Source organism: Trichomycterus rosablanca, chromosome 2 (genome assembly GCF_030014385.1).
Source record: "Trichomycterus rosablanca isolate fTriRos1 chromosome 2, fTriRos1.hap1, whole genome shotgun sequence".
NCBI lineage: Eukaryota > Metazoa > Chordata > Actinopteri > Siluriformes > Trichomycteridae > Trichomycterus > Trichomycterus rosablanca.
Window position 1 is genome coordinate 2,279,955 of NC_085989.1, and position 12,525 is coordinate 2,292,479.

Genomic DNA, 12,525 nt, shown 5'->3' on the forward strand with positions numbered 1-12,525 from the left:
ACTGGATTTTCCCGACCAGACCAGTAGGTTAGATAAAGGAAAAATGGGCTTCTGTTCTGTCAGCTCATCGCATCACAACTGAATTAATCACACACAGTATGACTGTCTTAAAGAGACAGACAGAGGAGTCCGAAACAAACCTGAATCAGTGACAGAAACATCTCATTTAAGGTATGATCATACAGAGCTCATCAAAAGCTGTTTAAATACTCATTATCCTGCCAAGAAGCAGCCTGACCAGCTCTGTTCCAGCATCATGCTTCAACTGGTGTACCAGCTTATGATGATCAAATTGGAAAGCTGGTCTCTTCTGTAAGTTAGATGATCTAGGTTAATGGTTACCCTAGTCTTATTTTAACCATGTAACTCAACCAGCATAGCCAGCTCAAACAAAGCTTGTTAAAAAGCAAGACCAGCTTTACCTAAATGACTGACCAGCATAACCACTGTAAACTAGCAAGAATGCATTTTAAACCTATACTTAAACCTGATAAAATTATAAGCTGGTCTTTGTTATGTTTTTAATAGCATAATCCAGAAGAGTCAATCTTTGGTTCAGTACAGTGCTTCAAAACACTACAGTATTTATCCTCCAATTGTATTTATTTTTGACATATAGTCCTAACCTGGCATTTGTATACATTTTCAGCATTTAGCAGACACTTTTATCCAAAGCGACTTACAATACTGTGACAGTATATTGTTTAAGCATTTAAGGGTTAAAGGTCTTGCTCAAGGGCCCAACAGTGGCAACCTTCAGTGTCGAGGTTTGAACCAGCAACCTTTTGATTACCAGTCCAGTACCTTAACCACTAAGCTACAACTGCCCTTTGTATAAACTGCACAAGTAATTCTAATTTTTTAATTCTAACTTATTATTACTAGCATTATTTCAGTCCTGAACAGATTGCCACTCCCTGCTGCTAACAAATTACGACTGAGGTCACAATCCCAAAATTGAGAACCAATGGTTCGATGACACTGTAAAGTCATAGTCGTAATTAAAGTCGTAATTGTAAAGATTCACTAATTTAGGGCTCTTGCACTTCTGCACTATTTAAAAGCCTTAAATTAGTGAATCTTTACATTTCTACAGAGTAAATTTCCCACTGGGATTATAGTAAATGAATAAACATGACATAAGAGAAGTGATAATTAAATTAAATAAAACAGAATTAACAGTAGCTGCACAATTCTGGATTTAGTATAAGGAAGTTATCGATAGTATAAGTAATGATTTATTGACTGGAAGTGAAAAGCAGTACATAGTGATGGATGCGGTGTTAAGGAGAAGCAGCAGGTGGTGAATTATTGATATATTATGGTGAAGCAGAAGGTGGTAAGTGATAGCATCACACTAAAACAGCACTGGGTTGGGAGCCACACCCCTCCGAAGACTCAGGGTTGATCTTTGTCTCTGGTTACTGTCTGTGTGGAGTCTGGCACGTTCTCTCATTGTGTAGATTTCCTGTGTCCACCCACGTTATGAAAACACCGGCAGCTGGATTGGCTGCTCTTTTGAGGCAATTAATAATGAAGTAGATGAATGAGTCGATGAATAAGGGGCAGATGTCCTGTAGGCGCTGTGTGTGTCTGGAATGGACGTCAGACCCACTCCAGTTGGTTAAGGTGGATAAAATAATGATTTGTTGATTGGTTTCTGGAGTTACACAACTTACAGCATGGCATACAGTCCCACCCCTGAGGTGGAACAATGACAAAGGGCCCAATCTTTGATGATGGGGTTCTTCTCTTTTCTTCATGATCGTCCTCCTGAGCTCCCCAGCTGTTATCATCATCACCATCATCATCATAGCAATCATTCCAGTCCTCCTCAGTCCAATCATCCTCAGTTAATTCCTCTACATGCTTAATATGGTGGGATCCTGTTTCATCTTTAATCTGTCTACCATCATTTAACATCCCAGCTGCATCGTCTGTCCAAGTTCCTACGGTGTACGTGATAAATTGATCATAAAATACACGCAGTTCACTAAAACAGCACTTTGCAATGTCTTTCTTTAGAAGTTGAATCTCAGCAGAAAAGACAGATGGTCTAATTTGATTAGACAAGTGAAAATGCTGATTTAGAAGAAGGACTTACAGCAACACAAGGAGGAATCTCATGAATGCACAGTTTCATATGAAATCTGCCCCTATTTAACACCTGAGAAGGTTCATTTACAACAGGTAGCCACTGTGGATCAGGTAGCTACTGTGGATCGACAGCTTTTTCACTGTTGAATCTGAACCACTGACGCCCGTATGATTACAGCAGTCATTGATCCAACTATTTTTTTTTTATTATATTTTTTTTCCCCTCTTTTTCCCCCCAATTTTTATCCCCCAGTCTAGTCGTGTCCAATTCCCCCGATTGCGTCCTCTATACTGATTCGACCCTTCACCGCTGACTTAAGACGCCTCTCAACTGACACACGCCCCCTCCGGTACGCAGTCGAGTTCATACACTTGACAGGCACTGTGTACGGAGGGCCACACCCCCGTCAACATTATTCCTCAGCCCTGTGCAGGCGCAATCAGTCAGCCAGCAGTTTATGAGGACCTATGATCCGACTTTCTTACCCTATAACCCTGAACAACAGCCAATCATTGTTCATGCAGCCGCCCAGCCTAGTCGGAAAGGCAGAGCTGAGATTCGATACGATGTATTCGAAACCCCAACTCTGGTGAGCTAGCGTACTTTACCGCTGCGCCACCTGAGCGGCATGGATCCAACTATTTAAATATGAAGTTGATAAAGATATTTTGTTGATAAAGTCAGTGTTTATATTTGCATGGGACGCTACCTGCTATTCTTAAGTTCTACCTTGCATTTATTGTGACCAGGATGAAGCAGTTAGTGAAAATAAATGAATGAAAGAGGTTTAATTGATTACAGTCATTTGTATTACTGTACAATAGATTACAATCCATTATCGGCTTTGTTCTCAAAGCGAGCAGCCATACAATCTCTCAAACATGACATGTAAACATGTACTCTGTAATTCATGTACACCTTTGGACCCAGTCTTTTCTGCCATGATGGATTTAGTGCTCCTTGTCGCAGGTGTGGTTGCCAGTTCTTGTTCTAGTACGCATTCTGATGATCAGTATTCATGGCTATACATCACACATTAGAGTATTGCTTTATTCATGCAGACACTGTTCCATGTTCTCTTATGACTTGCCCATGACCATCACGCCCTCGATCATCCCGTGGTCCTCACGTTCTCAGTGTGTGTATAAAGAAGCTGTGAATACGATGTCTCTGCGGATCGCCAGCGACGCCCTCTCCATCTTGCTGCCCAAAACAGAGTCTCCAACAATCCGGGCCGCTTGTCTCACCTCCTTCAGCACCTCGTCTAGTCTCTGAATGCAGCGCACCACTGTGCCCTCCTGCACATCTGTTAGCTGAGCAATCTCAGCAAACGGCTGTAATACAAAACACAATCAGGGTTCAGCCTGGCACTAAAACACAAGACAAATTTCATATTTTGTGGACGTTAAATAAATGACAAAAAGCTAACACGTCCTCTACAGGAAGCCCAACCTAAGTCAACATATTTATGCAGCCATTTGAATTCTTATGATGCTCCCTCCTATTTATCGGGGCTTGGGACCGGCACTAAAAGTGCACTAATATGTGTCCCTACAATGGCTAGGTTCATGTTACACCATGCACCCTTTGTGTATAAGCCCAACCCCTAGGCAGGGGCAGCATGGCTCCTACCATTATGCAACACAAGCTCACATTGATTGTAAACAATAATAGCTCGTGCACTGTGCTGCAGCCACCCCATTGACTGCTTTGCTAATAATATAAATGAGCAGCAATGTGTGTGTTCCAAGTACAATCTCATCTATGACTGTATTTTTATAAAACCAAAGCAATACAAAACCTGACAGAATTGAGACCAGCGTGGCGCACCGAGGACAGTACGGCAGCCAAACGTGTGTGGGGTTATAAGGTCGGACACTCACCATCCCTCTAGCCCAGCAGTACACCACCTCCGTCAGTCCGAACTTAAACTGGGAAACAAAGTCTTCTGCCGTCTGAGCGAGGCCACAGTCCCGCTGTAGATCTCCGATACGTTGAGCTACACACAGCACCCGATTAATGGCCTGATGGAGGACAGGACAGGAAAGATAGAATGAGAACAAGCTCAAATTTGACTACCAGTTCATGTACAAATAAAAGGAAATACAAGTTAAATACATGTGTACCTTCTACGTAGAGTCATAATGGTCCAAAACAAAACAAATTTAGCTGCACACCAGGAAAATTAGGACAGTTGATCTTATAACACCCAAAACAACACAGTGTGGCTTCAGGGCAAGTCTCTGAATGTCTACAAGTGTCCTAGCCAAGGCCCAAACCACATCAATCATCTGTGAAGAGACCAGAAGATGCCAGATTCCGACAGAGCTTGAAAGAATCTGCCACGAAGAATGGAATAAACTGCCCAAATCCAGGTGTGCAAAGTTTGTGGAGACGTATTCAAAATGACTTGCAGCTGTAATTTACATTTTCAGCATTTAGCAGACGCTTTTTATCCGAAGCAACTAACAATACTATGACAGTATATTATCTAAGCAAGGCCCAACAGTGGCAACCTGGCAGTGATGGGGCTTAAACCAACAACCTTTCGATTGCCAGTCCAGTACCTTAACCACGGCTACAACTGCCAACTGTAATTGTTGGCAAAGTGTCTAAATATTCTTTAAATGACAAAGAACAGGGGCACACCACTCCAAGATTTTGTATTTTAAAGGCCTGGACACCTTTGCTCCACAGAACTCCTCAGCTCCAACACCTGTGTGCATGACATGCCCATGTCTGCAAGCTTCAAAATGCTCATGTTCTCCCTCATGTCCCTGTATTACTAATTTAAGCCCTCTTAAAAGCTGTTTCATGTTCCAGAGCAGTTGACAACGCTCATCCACACAGTGCAAGAGAGAGAGAAAGAAGGTATTGCTGGCCCTGCTGGGTACTTGGAACTAAGCATCCTTCAGCAAATAAAAAATACATGACGCATTAATGTCCGCATGATGTTTTACAATCTTCTCTCAGTCTTGGACATGAAGTACTGAGGAACTAGGGACCTTGAAGCAGACAAATGACTGTACAAATCAGTGTAGTTAATAAATATAAGGACCTTTATAACATGATGAATTTTAGATCTGCACTAGCTTGCTGCTGGGGGTCCATATTGGGTGTGTATATTCCTGTCAGTGAGCTTCCTGTTGCCACCACCATTCACTTATGCTTGAAATACATTTCCAGTAATTGTGAGTCACGCACCAGTGATTGAGACCTTCGGAACTCTGTTAGTTGTCTCACGTTACTAATCGTCAGAGCTGATACATCGGTAAATCACATGAACCTGCACTCTACCTCTTCGATCGTGCTGGGGACGTGCGGTTCGACCTGCGTGTTCTGTGTGAAGATGAGGCAGGACAGCAGGGCGGCGCTCTCCTCCGGCGCCAAAGGGCTCAGGGTGTTCTCGAACAGCAGCTCGGTGAGCAGCATCTCATGACTGCTGATCTGACACGCCACCCTGCCTTTCAGCTGAACGGCACCAGTACCGTCGATGTAGTTCAGAGCCTCCAGAACCTGCCGGGTCGCAATACAGAGATACAGCATCACACTGGTGGTACTAAATCATACTGAAGTGTTTAAAATAGCATTTTATCCTCATCCTCAGTACAAGGGATGGCAAGTATGTTGGTACTTCTGTACCATGCTGATATCAAAACTAAATGTAAAAAAACTACACGCCCTGAAGTATTAAGCCCCGGTAATTTTTTTCCCCGCTGTCATTGCATAGTTGTCGCATTTGATCAAGCACGGCTGACTAGTTCTGAATCACAAACCCCCAGACACTATTTCAGCTGCCTCTGTGATCTTCCTGATGACCCCTCGCTTCTGTAATGCCCAGCACGTTGTAGGCTCTGCATAACCGGACCGGACCGGTCTGCTTTAATAGGCCTGCACCTTACTCGTCACCCATTAATGGAACTGTTGTCCACAACGTTGGCATACTCCATGCGAGCCTTTTATGGTTTCTAATTTCAGATGGATTATCCTCTTGGTAATCTGACGTTACTGCAGCAGCCTCCGGGACCTGAAGTTGCTTTCCAAAATCGATTTACAGTCCCAGTCCTGTGCTGCTGTAAGGAGGCTGTATAAGAAGGCAATCCTGGGAAGTGATGTTGGTTCCTTCGCAGTCCTGGGGTCTTCTTTACTGGTTGGAGAGGCCTGCAGTTGCTGATCCCACTGCAGATGGTACCCACTTAGGTACTGACACCATCTCCCAGTCAACCAGGGTTTTAAAAAGCTAAGACTTCCTTTCTGTAGGCACGCAGGAGAACGGAACTTTTTCTGAACAACATTGATTGGACACGCTTGGTAGAACATCATAGACCGCCTGGATTAGAAATGTAACGCTTGCTCGTACTTAGTGCATCCCAACCATCCTGCTATCTCGCTCCTCTGCGACTACCACACATACGTCCTGATGTGCTACCCCTGGTCAACACCCCCATGATTTGCCCGTGCCTTAGTCGAGATTCAAACATGCTTAGTAATTTTAGGAGGAGGAAGATGAGGGCACTGACTAGGGTTGCCAACTTTCAGAACTGGAAATAAGGAACACCCTGGGTTGGCGGACAGGGTTGCACCTATAAATATATTACAGGTCATCGGGACATTATCAAAATCTTTAATTTAGGCTGTTTAACATTTATTCTTTTCATTCTTTCTAATAATAAATCAGAACATCATGTAACATTTTTTCCTCAATAGTGCAAACAACATTTTTACATAATCCATCTTCACACTGAAATGTACTCCTTTTTTTTAAAATTTTTTTTATTTAAATTATCTATTTTTTCCCCCAATTTTTATCCCTATTCTAGTCGTGTCCAATTACCCTGATTGCGTCCTCTATACTGGTTCGACCCTTAGCCGCCGACTGAGGACGCCACTCAACTGACTTGCGCCCCCTCCGGCACGCAAGCAGTACGGCCTGCATTTTACACCCGCACGGGCCGAGTTCATACACCGAGAGACGCCGCGCACGGAGGGTCACACCCCCCTCAATGTTATTCCTCAGCCCTGTGCAGGCGCCGTCAGCCAACCAGCAGGGGCCGCAGTCGTACCAGTTATGAGGACCTATGCTCCGACTCTACCCCTAACCCTGAACAACAGCCAAACGTCGTTCATACTGCCGCCCAGCGCAGTCGGAAAGGTAGAGCTGAGTTTCGATACGATGTATCTAGAAACCCAACTCTGGTGCGCTAGCGTACTTTACCGCTGCGCCACCTGAGCGGCCCTGACATGTACTCCTTCAAGAATTCTTGCAATTTTACTTGTACCTGGTATTATAAAAATTTCTGAACATTTCTCACAACACCACGTTTAGTTTTCAAATAAGGAACGATTCCGTATTTTACGGGACGGCTGGCAACCCCAGCACTGACCTTTATCCTCTGATGGTACTCGGGCAGCAGAGTCAGGGACTGATCAGAGATCAGGTACAGCAGCTTATCCAGCTCTTCCTGTAGCCTCATCCTCTCCTGCACACGTGCAAACTGGGAAAAGAGCAACAACAAGAGGCTATTAAAACGATCCAGTCAGGAACCAGTCGCTTCGCACTTTGTCTTCAGTGAAATACAGATTTGCGCTGGAGTGATGAGGCTAATCCGCTTTCTTTTGACGGCGCAGTTGCAGCTGCTGGAGCTTGAACCAGAATAATCAGTTCATGAGATGTTACACTCATATGCAGCTTCTTTGCCAGTGCTATGAAGCGATGCCTGCATGGGCTGGCAGGAGTAGAATTTTGAAATACATACACTATGAAACCAAAAGTATGTGGACACCCCTTTTCATTATTCAGTTCCAAGTGTTTTAGACACACCCATTGCTATTGTTATTAGTGATGCAGGGCGAGGTGATGCAGACTTACACTGTGCTTCCGGTGTAAAGCTGTGGTATGACGTGGGCAATTTCATTGATACCTGTTCAGTAAAGGTGGGGCAGTGGGGGCAGTGAAACTCCTTCAGGCTTTCCTGCAGGACTCGCTGTCTCATCACCCCCTCCACTACATCCACGCCCTTCAGGTGAAGATCATTCACAGGGTCGAGGGTTGCCATGCCATTCGGGCTGGCCTCAGCCAATCGCAGGAGCTCCTGAGTGGCAGTGGAAATGGCCTGGCCAGGTGGATCGTGTCTGTGAGAAAGCAAACAGCTTCAGTTTTATGATTTTTTTTTTTAAAGCTGAGCAAATAGGAACAATTTTGAGGGAATGGAACCCACCTGAAGCGCGGCTGTTGTCTCTTGTTATAGTTGTCGATGATCCTCTCCGGTATGACCTTCAGGGTCTTAACTGTGATGGCTGAGATGTCCTGCGGCTTCAATTTTTGTACCGTGTGGCTGCAGGGACCTGAACACAAACGCACACAGTGAATATTATTTACAGAGCATGCTCTTGGGTGGCTTAACCATGTGGGTCCTTTGAGGGGTATCTTTATTGTCTGTATACTCTAATGGCATGTCATCTATTTTTTTCTCCCATATAGCCATTCGTGCCCGTGTGTGGACGCCTGGCTGGACAAAAAGACAGGCGCGAGGTAGCGCATTAGACTGCCGCGCCACCCAAGCGCCCGTCTATTCTCTTCGTTACTTTACTTTAGTCACAGTTCGTGTTCTTGTGCGTGCACATCAGTCCGTGTGGGTGGGTGGGTGGGGTGTTGAATCAGTCTCTGTATATAAAACTCACCCTCTGGGATGAAAAGGCTGCTGTTGTGAAGGTGTGTCAGAGATCGCTTGGGCTGAGCGCTTCCCGATAGCTCCTCATTCCCTTTCTCACACATGATGAGGGCGGTGAACGTCCGATTCACAGAGTCAGTGGATACCTGAGCGCAGAGAGCCATCACATTTGGTGTTTTTATAGCTTTGAACAATGAATGCGTTGCTTTTCCTTAATATCAGCTATTCAAAACAGCCAACCATGGGTCATACGCTAACATGTCACTGTGGAGACGTGGGATTAAGTCACAGCGGTGCCACTGGGCTGGTGGGCCGATCTAAAGAGAAAACTGGAGGCTGGATTGGAAGTTACGTAATTGCCCCTGCAGCGGCGATGCCTACAGTCTGGACAAAGCTCCAGCTCAGTGTTGGTGTGTAGGGCTCTGAGGAGGAATTCACTTATATTGTAACGCATTATTATTATCTTCTATTAATATATCTTATTTAAATATATAAATGTATCTTCTGTGCACAAAAATGGGTCACACCCAAATTTTTTTTCTTCCAGCTGCTCCTATTCTATATTTTTAGGTGTCGCCAAAAAGATCTGGTCCAGATTATGGCCAGACCAGCCTATAGCATCACCAAAAATCAAACCCTGCATCTACGCTTGGGCAGGCTAGCGTATTTTACCATAGTTCACACACAATTTAATTCTAATTTAAACACAAACCTGTAAGATAACGGCCAGGGCGTTGAAGTGCTGGCCGTTGTTGACCACCATGACCCGTCCCACTGACAGAGCCTTTAGTCCATTCACTGACTCCATTACTGCTTGCTGAGAGGAAAGAGAAATTTTAAAGCATGTGCCAACCAATCAGCATAACAGATCATAAAGCCACAGCGTGTCTGTGATGGTACCTGCAGAGCCTCAGTAGTGATGCGCAGCTCCGTAACGGTACGATAATAAGCCAGCAGATCGGATAATTGACCCTCTGTGTCCAGAGGAGGCAGAGAGGAGAGCTCACTTTTCAACTCGGCTGTCCTCCTTTCATTAGTCTGAGGACGAGAAAGAGCAGAGTCAGGAGAGAGGGAGAAACTGTTGAATGTCCACATAGCGCATTTTCCTCCCAATTTAATCGTGTCCGATTACCCGAAGGCATTTCGCTTCCTCTACGGCCGCTGCTGACCTCCACTCCTGACCCAGGAGAGCCGTGACTAACACAGATCGTATTTTAGTACCTGTGTGTCCCGGTGGTTCTCAGAAAAGCTCCTACGCATCATGTCAGTAACTCTGAGGGCTTCCACTCGCAGCAGGTTGAGAATCATCGTGTAGGTCAGCCTGAACTGGGACTGCAACAGCGTCGGCTTCCCCTGTGAGCACATAACTGGGTTAGATCCAACTTCTGCAAGAACCATTTCCTCCACTGCCGAACCTTGAAGCAACAATTTCATAAAACAGAACTGACGATGAACTGGAAAATGTACGCTTTTATGAAAACCCATTAGAAGTTAATTTCGCATCGGCTCGGCTTCAGAGGGCCGAGATGACTGAAGTGGGTTTGATGGAGATCGCAGTTCTACGACCTGCTGAGACAAACTGCATCCCTAAATCCATCAGCGATACAGTTGCCATGGAGAAGCAAGCCGGCATGAGTCTCTAGATCCTTCCACAAGCTGATTAGCATTCAGATGAGAGCCAGACAGGAATCCCCAAACACTCCAAACACATCCACGCAAATTCATTTCATTGCTGAGATACAGATTGCACCAGCTTTCAAATCCTTTATTCATATCAACCGATTTATCCTGGTCAGGGTCATGGTGGGTCACCAGGATTTCACCAGGAAACACTGGGCACAGGGCGCCATTCAATCACACCCCCAGTTATATCCAGTCGTGTATGTGTACACGCCCGGCTGACTGAAAGCACCGCCGAGATTCAAACCCAGATCTCAGTGGTTGTGAGCTAGCACAATATACCGTAAGTTCAAATCCTAAAGCGGACCAATGTGACCATTTTAACTTCCTCTGAACAACACTGATTTGAGGTAGAGAATCAGGAACCATGTGGAATGTTCAAGCCTAGAACATATAAGATAGATAGATAGATAGATATCCTTTATTTGTCATATATACATGTACACAGTTGTACAGTACAATGAAATTCTTTCTTCGCATATCCCAGCTTGTTTGGAAGCCGGGGTCAGAGCGCAGGGTCAGCCATCGTACGGCGCCCCTGGAGCAGACAGGGTTAAGGGCCTTGCTCAAGGACTCAAGTCTGGATTTAAACCGCCAATCTTCCGGTTGATAGCCCAAAGCTCTACCCACTAGGCTACCACTGTCCCTGTCCTGTCACTGTCCCCATATACAGTGCCTTGCAAAAGTATTCAGCCCCCTTGAACTTTTCAACCTTTTGCCACATTTCAGGCTTCAAACATAACGATATGAAATTGTAATTTTTTTGTGAAGAATCAACAACAAGTGGGACACAATCGTGAAGTGGAACGAAATTTATTGGATATTTTAAACTTTTTTTAGAAATAAAAAACTAAAAAGTGGGGCGTGCAATATTATTCGGCCCCTTTACTTTCAGTGCAGCAAACTCACTCCAGAAGTTCAGTGAGGATCTCTGAATGATCCAATGTTGACCTAAATGACTGATGGTGATAAATAGAATCCACCTGTGTGTAATCAAGTCTCCGTATAAATGCACCTGCTCTGTGACAGTCTCAGAGTTCTGTTTAAAGCGCAGAGAGCATCATGAAGACCAAGGAACACACCAGGCAGGTCCGAGATACTGTTGTGGAGAAGTTTAAAGCCGGATTTGGATACAAAAAGATTTCCCAAGCTTTAAACATCTCAAGGAGCACTGTGCAAGCGATCATATTGAAATGGAAGGAGTATCAGACCACTGCAAATCTACCAAGACCCGGCCGTCCCTCTAAACTTTCAGCTCAAACAAGGAGAAGACTGATCAGAGATGCAGCCAAGAGGCCCATGATCACTCTGAATGAACTGCAGAGATCTACAGCTGAGGTGGGAGACTCTGTCCATAGGACACAATCAGTCGTACACTGCACAAATCTGGCCTTTATGGAAGAGTGGCAAGAAGAAAGCCATTTCTCAAAGATATCTATAAAAAGTCACCTGGGAGACACACCAAACATGTGGAAGAAGGTGCTCTGGTCAGATGAAACCAAAATCGAACTTTTTGGCCACAATGCAAAACGTTATGTTTGGCGTAAAAGCAACACAGCTCATCACCCTGAACACACCATCCCCACTGTCAAACATGGTGGTGGCAGCATCATGGTTTGGGCCTGCTTTTCTTCAGCAGGGACAGGGAAGATGGTTAAAATTGATGGGAAGATGGATGGAGCCAAATACAGGACCATTCTGGAAGAAAACCTGTTGCAGTCTGCAAAAGACCTGAGACTGGGACGGAGATTTATCTTCCAACAAGACAATGAACCAAAACATAAAGCAAAATCTACAATGGAATGGTTCACAAATAAACGTATCCAGGTGTTAGAATGGCCAAGTCAAAGTCCAGACCTGAATCCCATCGAGAATCTGTGGAAAGAGCTGAAAACTGCTGTTCACAAACGCTCTCCATCCAACCTCACTGAGCTCGAGCTGTTTTGCAAGGAAGAATGGGCAAAAATTTCTGTCTCTCGATGTGCAAAACTAATAGAGACATACCCCAAGCGACTTGCAGCTGTAATCGCAGCAAAAGGTGGCGCTACAAAGTATTAACGCAAGGGGGCTGAATAA

At 44.8% G+C, this 12,525-nt stretch overlaps 1 protein-coding gene and 1 long non-coding RNA gene across 2 annotated transcripts in view; one reads left to right on the forward strand and one right to left on the reverse strand.

Moving 5' to 3' along the window:
- The first annotated feature begins 17 nt into the window (after window positions 1–17).
- LOC134328640 (uncharacterized) overlaps window positions 18–12,525 on the forward strand; it is a 16,493-nt gene continuing 3,985 nt past the window's right edge. The window contains exon 1 of the long non-coding RNA XR_010014743.1: window positions 18–171. This is a non-coding gene — a long non-coding RNA (uncharacterized LOC134328640). The remainder of the gene's footprint in view (window positions 172–12,525) is intronic.
- Window positions 2,872–12,525, reverse strand: part of skic2 (SKI2 subunit of superkiller complex) — a 22,503-nt gene continuing 12,849 nt past the window's right edge. The window contains exons 20-29 of the mRNA XM_063009741.1: window positions 9,991–10,122; window positions 9,670–9,807; window positions 9,482–9,586; window positions 8,780–8,915; window positions 8,317–8,443; window positions 8,020–8,230; window positions 7,483–7,593; window positions 5,396–5,614; window positions 3,982–4,122; window positions 2,872–3,432 (exon numbers count right to left, since the gene is read on the reverse strand). Coding sequence (XP_062865811.1) covers window positions 3,232–3,432; window positions 3,982–4,122; window positions 5,396–5,614; window positions 7,483–7,593; window positions 8,020–8,230; window positions 8,317–8,443; window positions 8,780–8,915; window positions 9,482–9,586; window positions 9,670–9,807; window positions 9,991–10,122 — 1,521 coding nt within the window. The 3' untranslated portion in view covers window positions 2,872–3,231. The remainder of the gene's footprint in view (window positions 3,433–3,981; window positions 4,123–5,395; window positions 5,615–7,482; window positions 7,594–8,019; window positions 8,231–8,316; window positions 8,444–8,779; window positions 8,916–9,481; window positions 9,587–9,669; window positions 9,808–9,990; window positions 10,123–12,525) is intronic.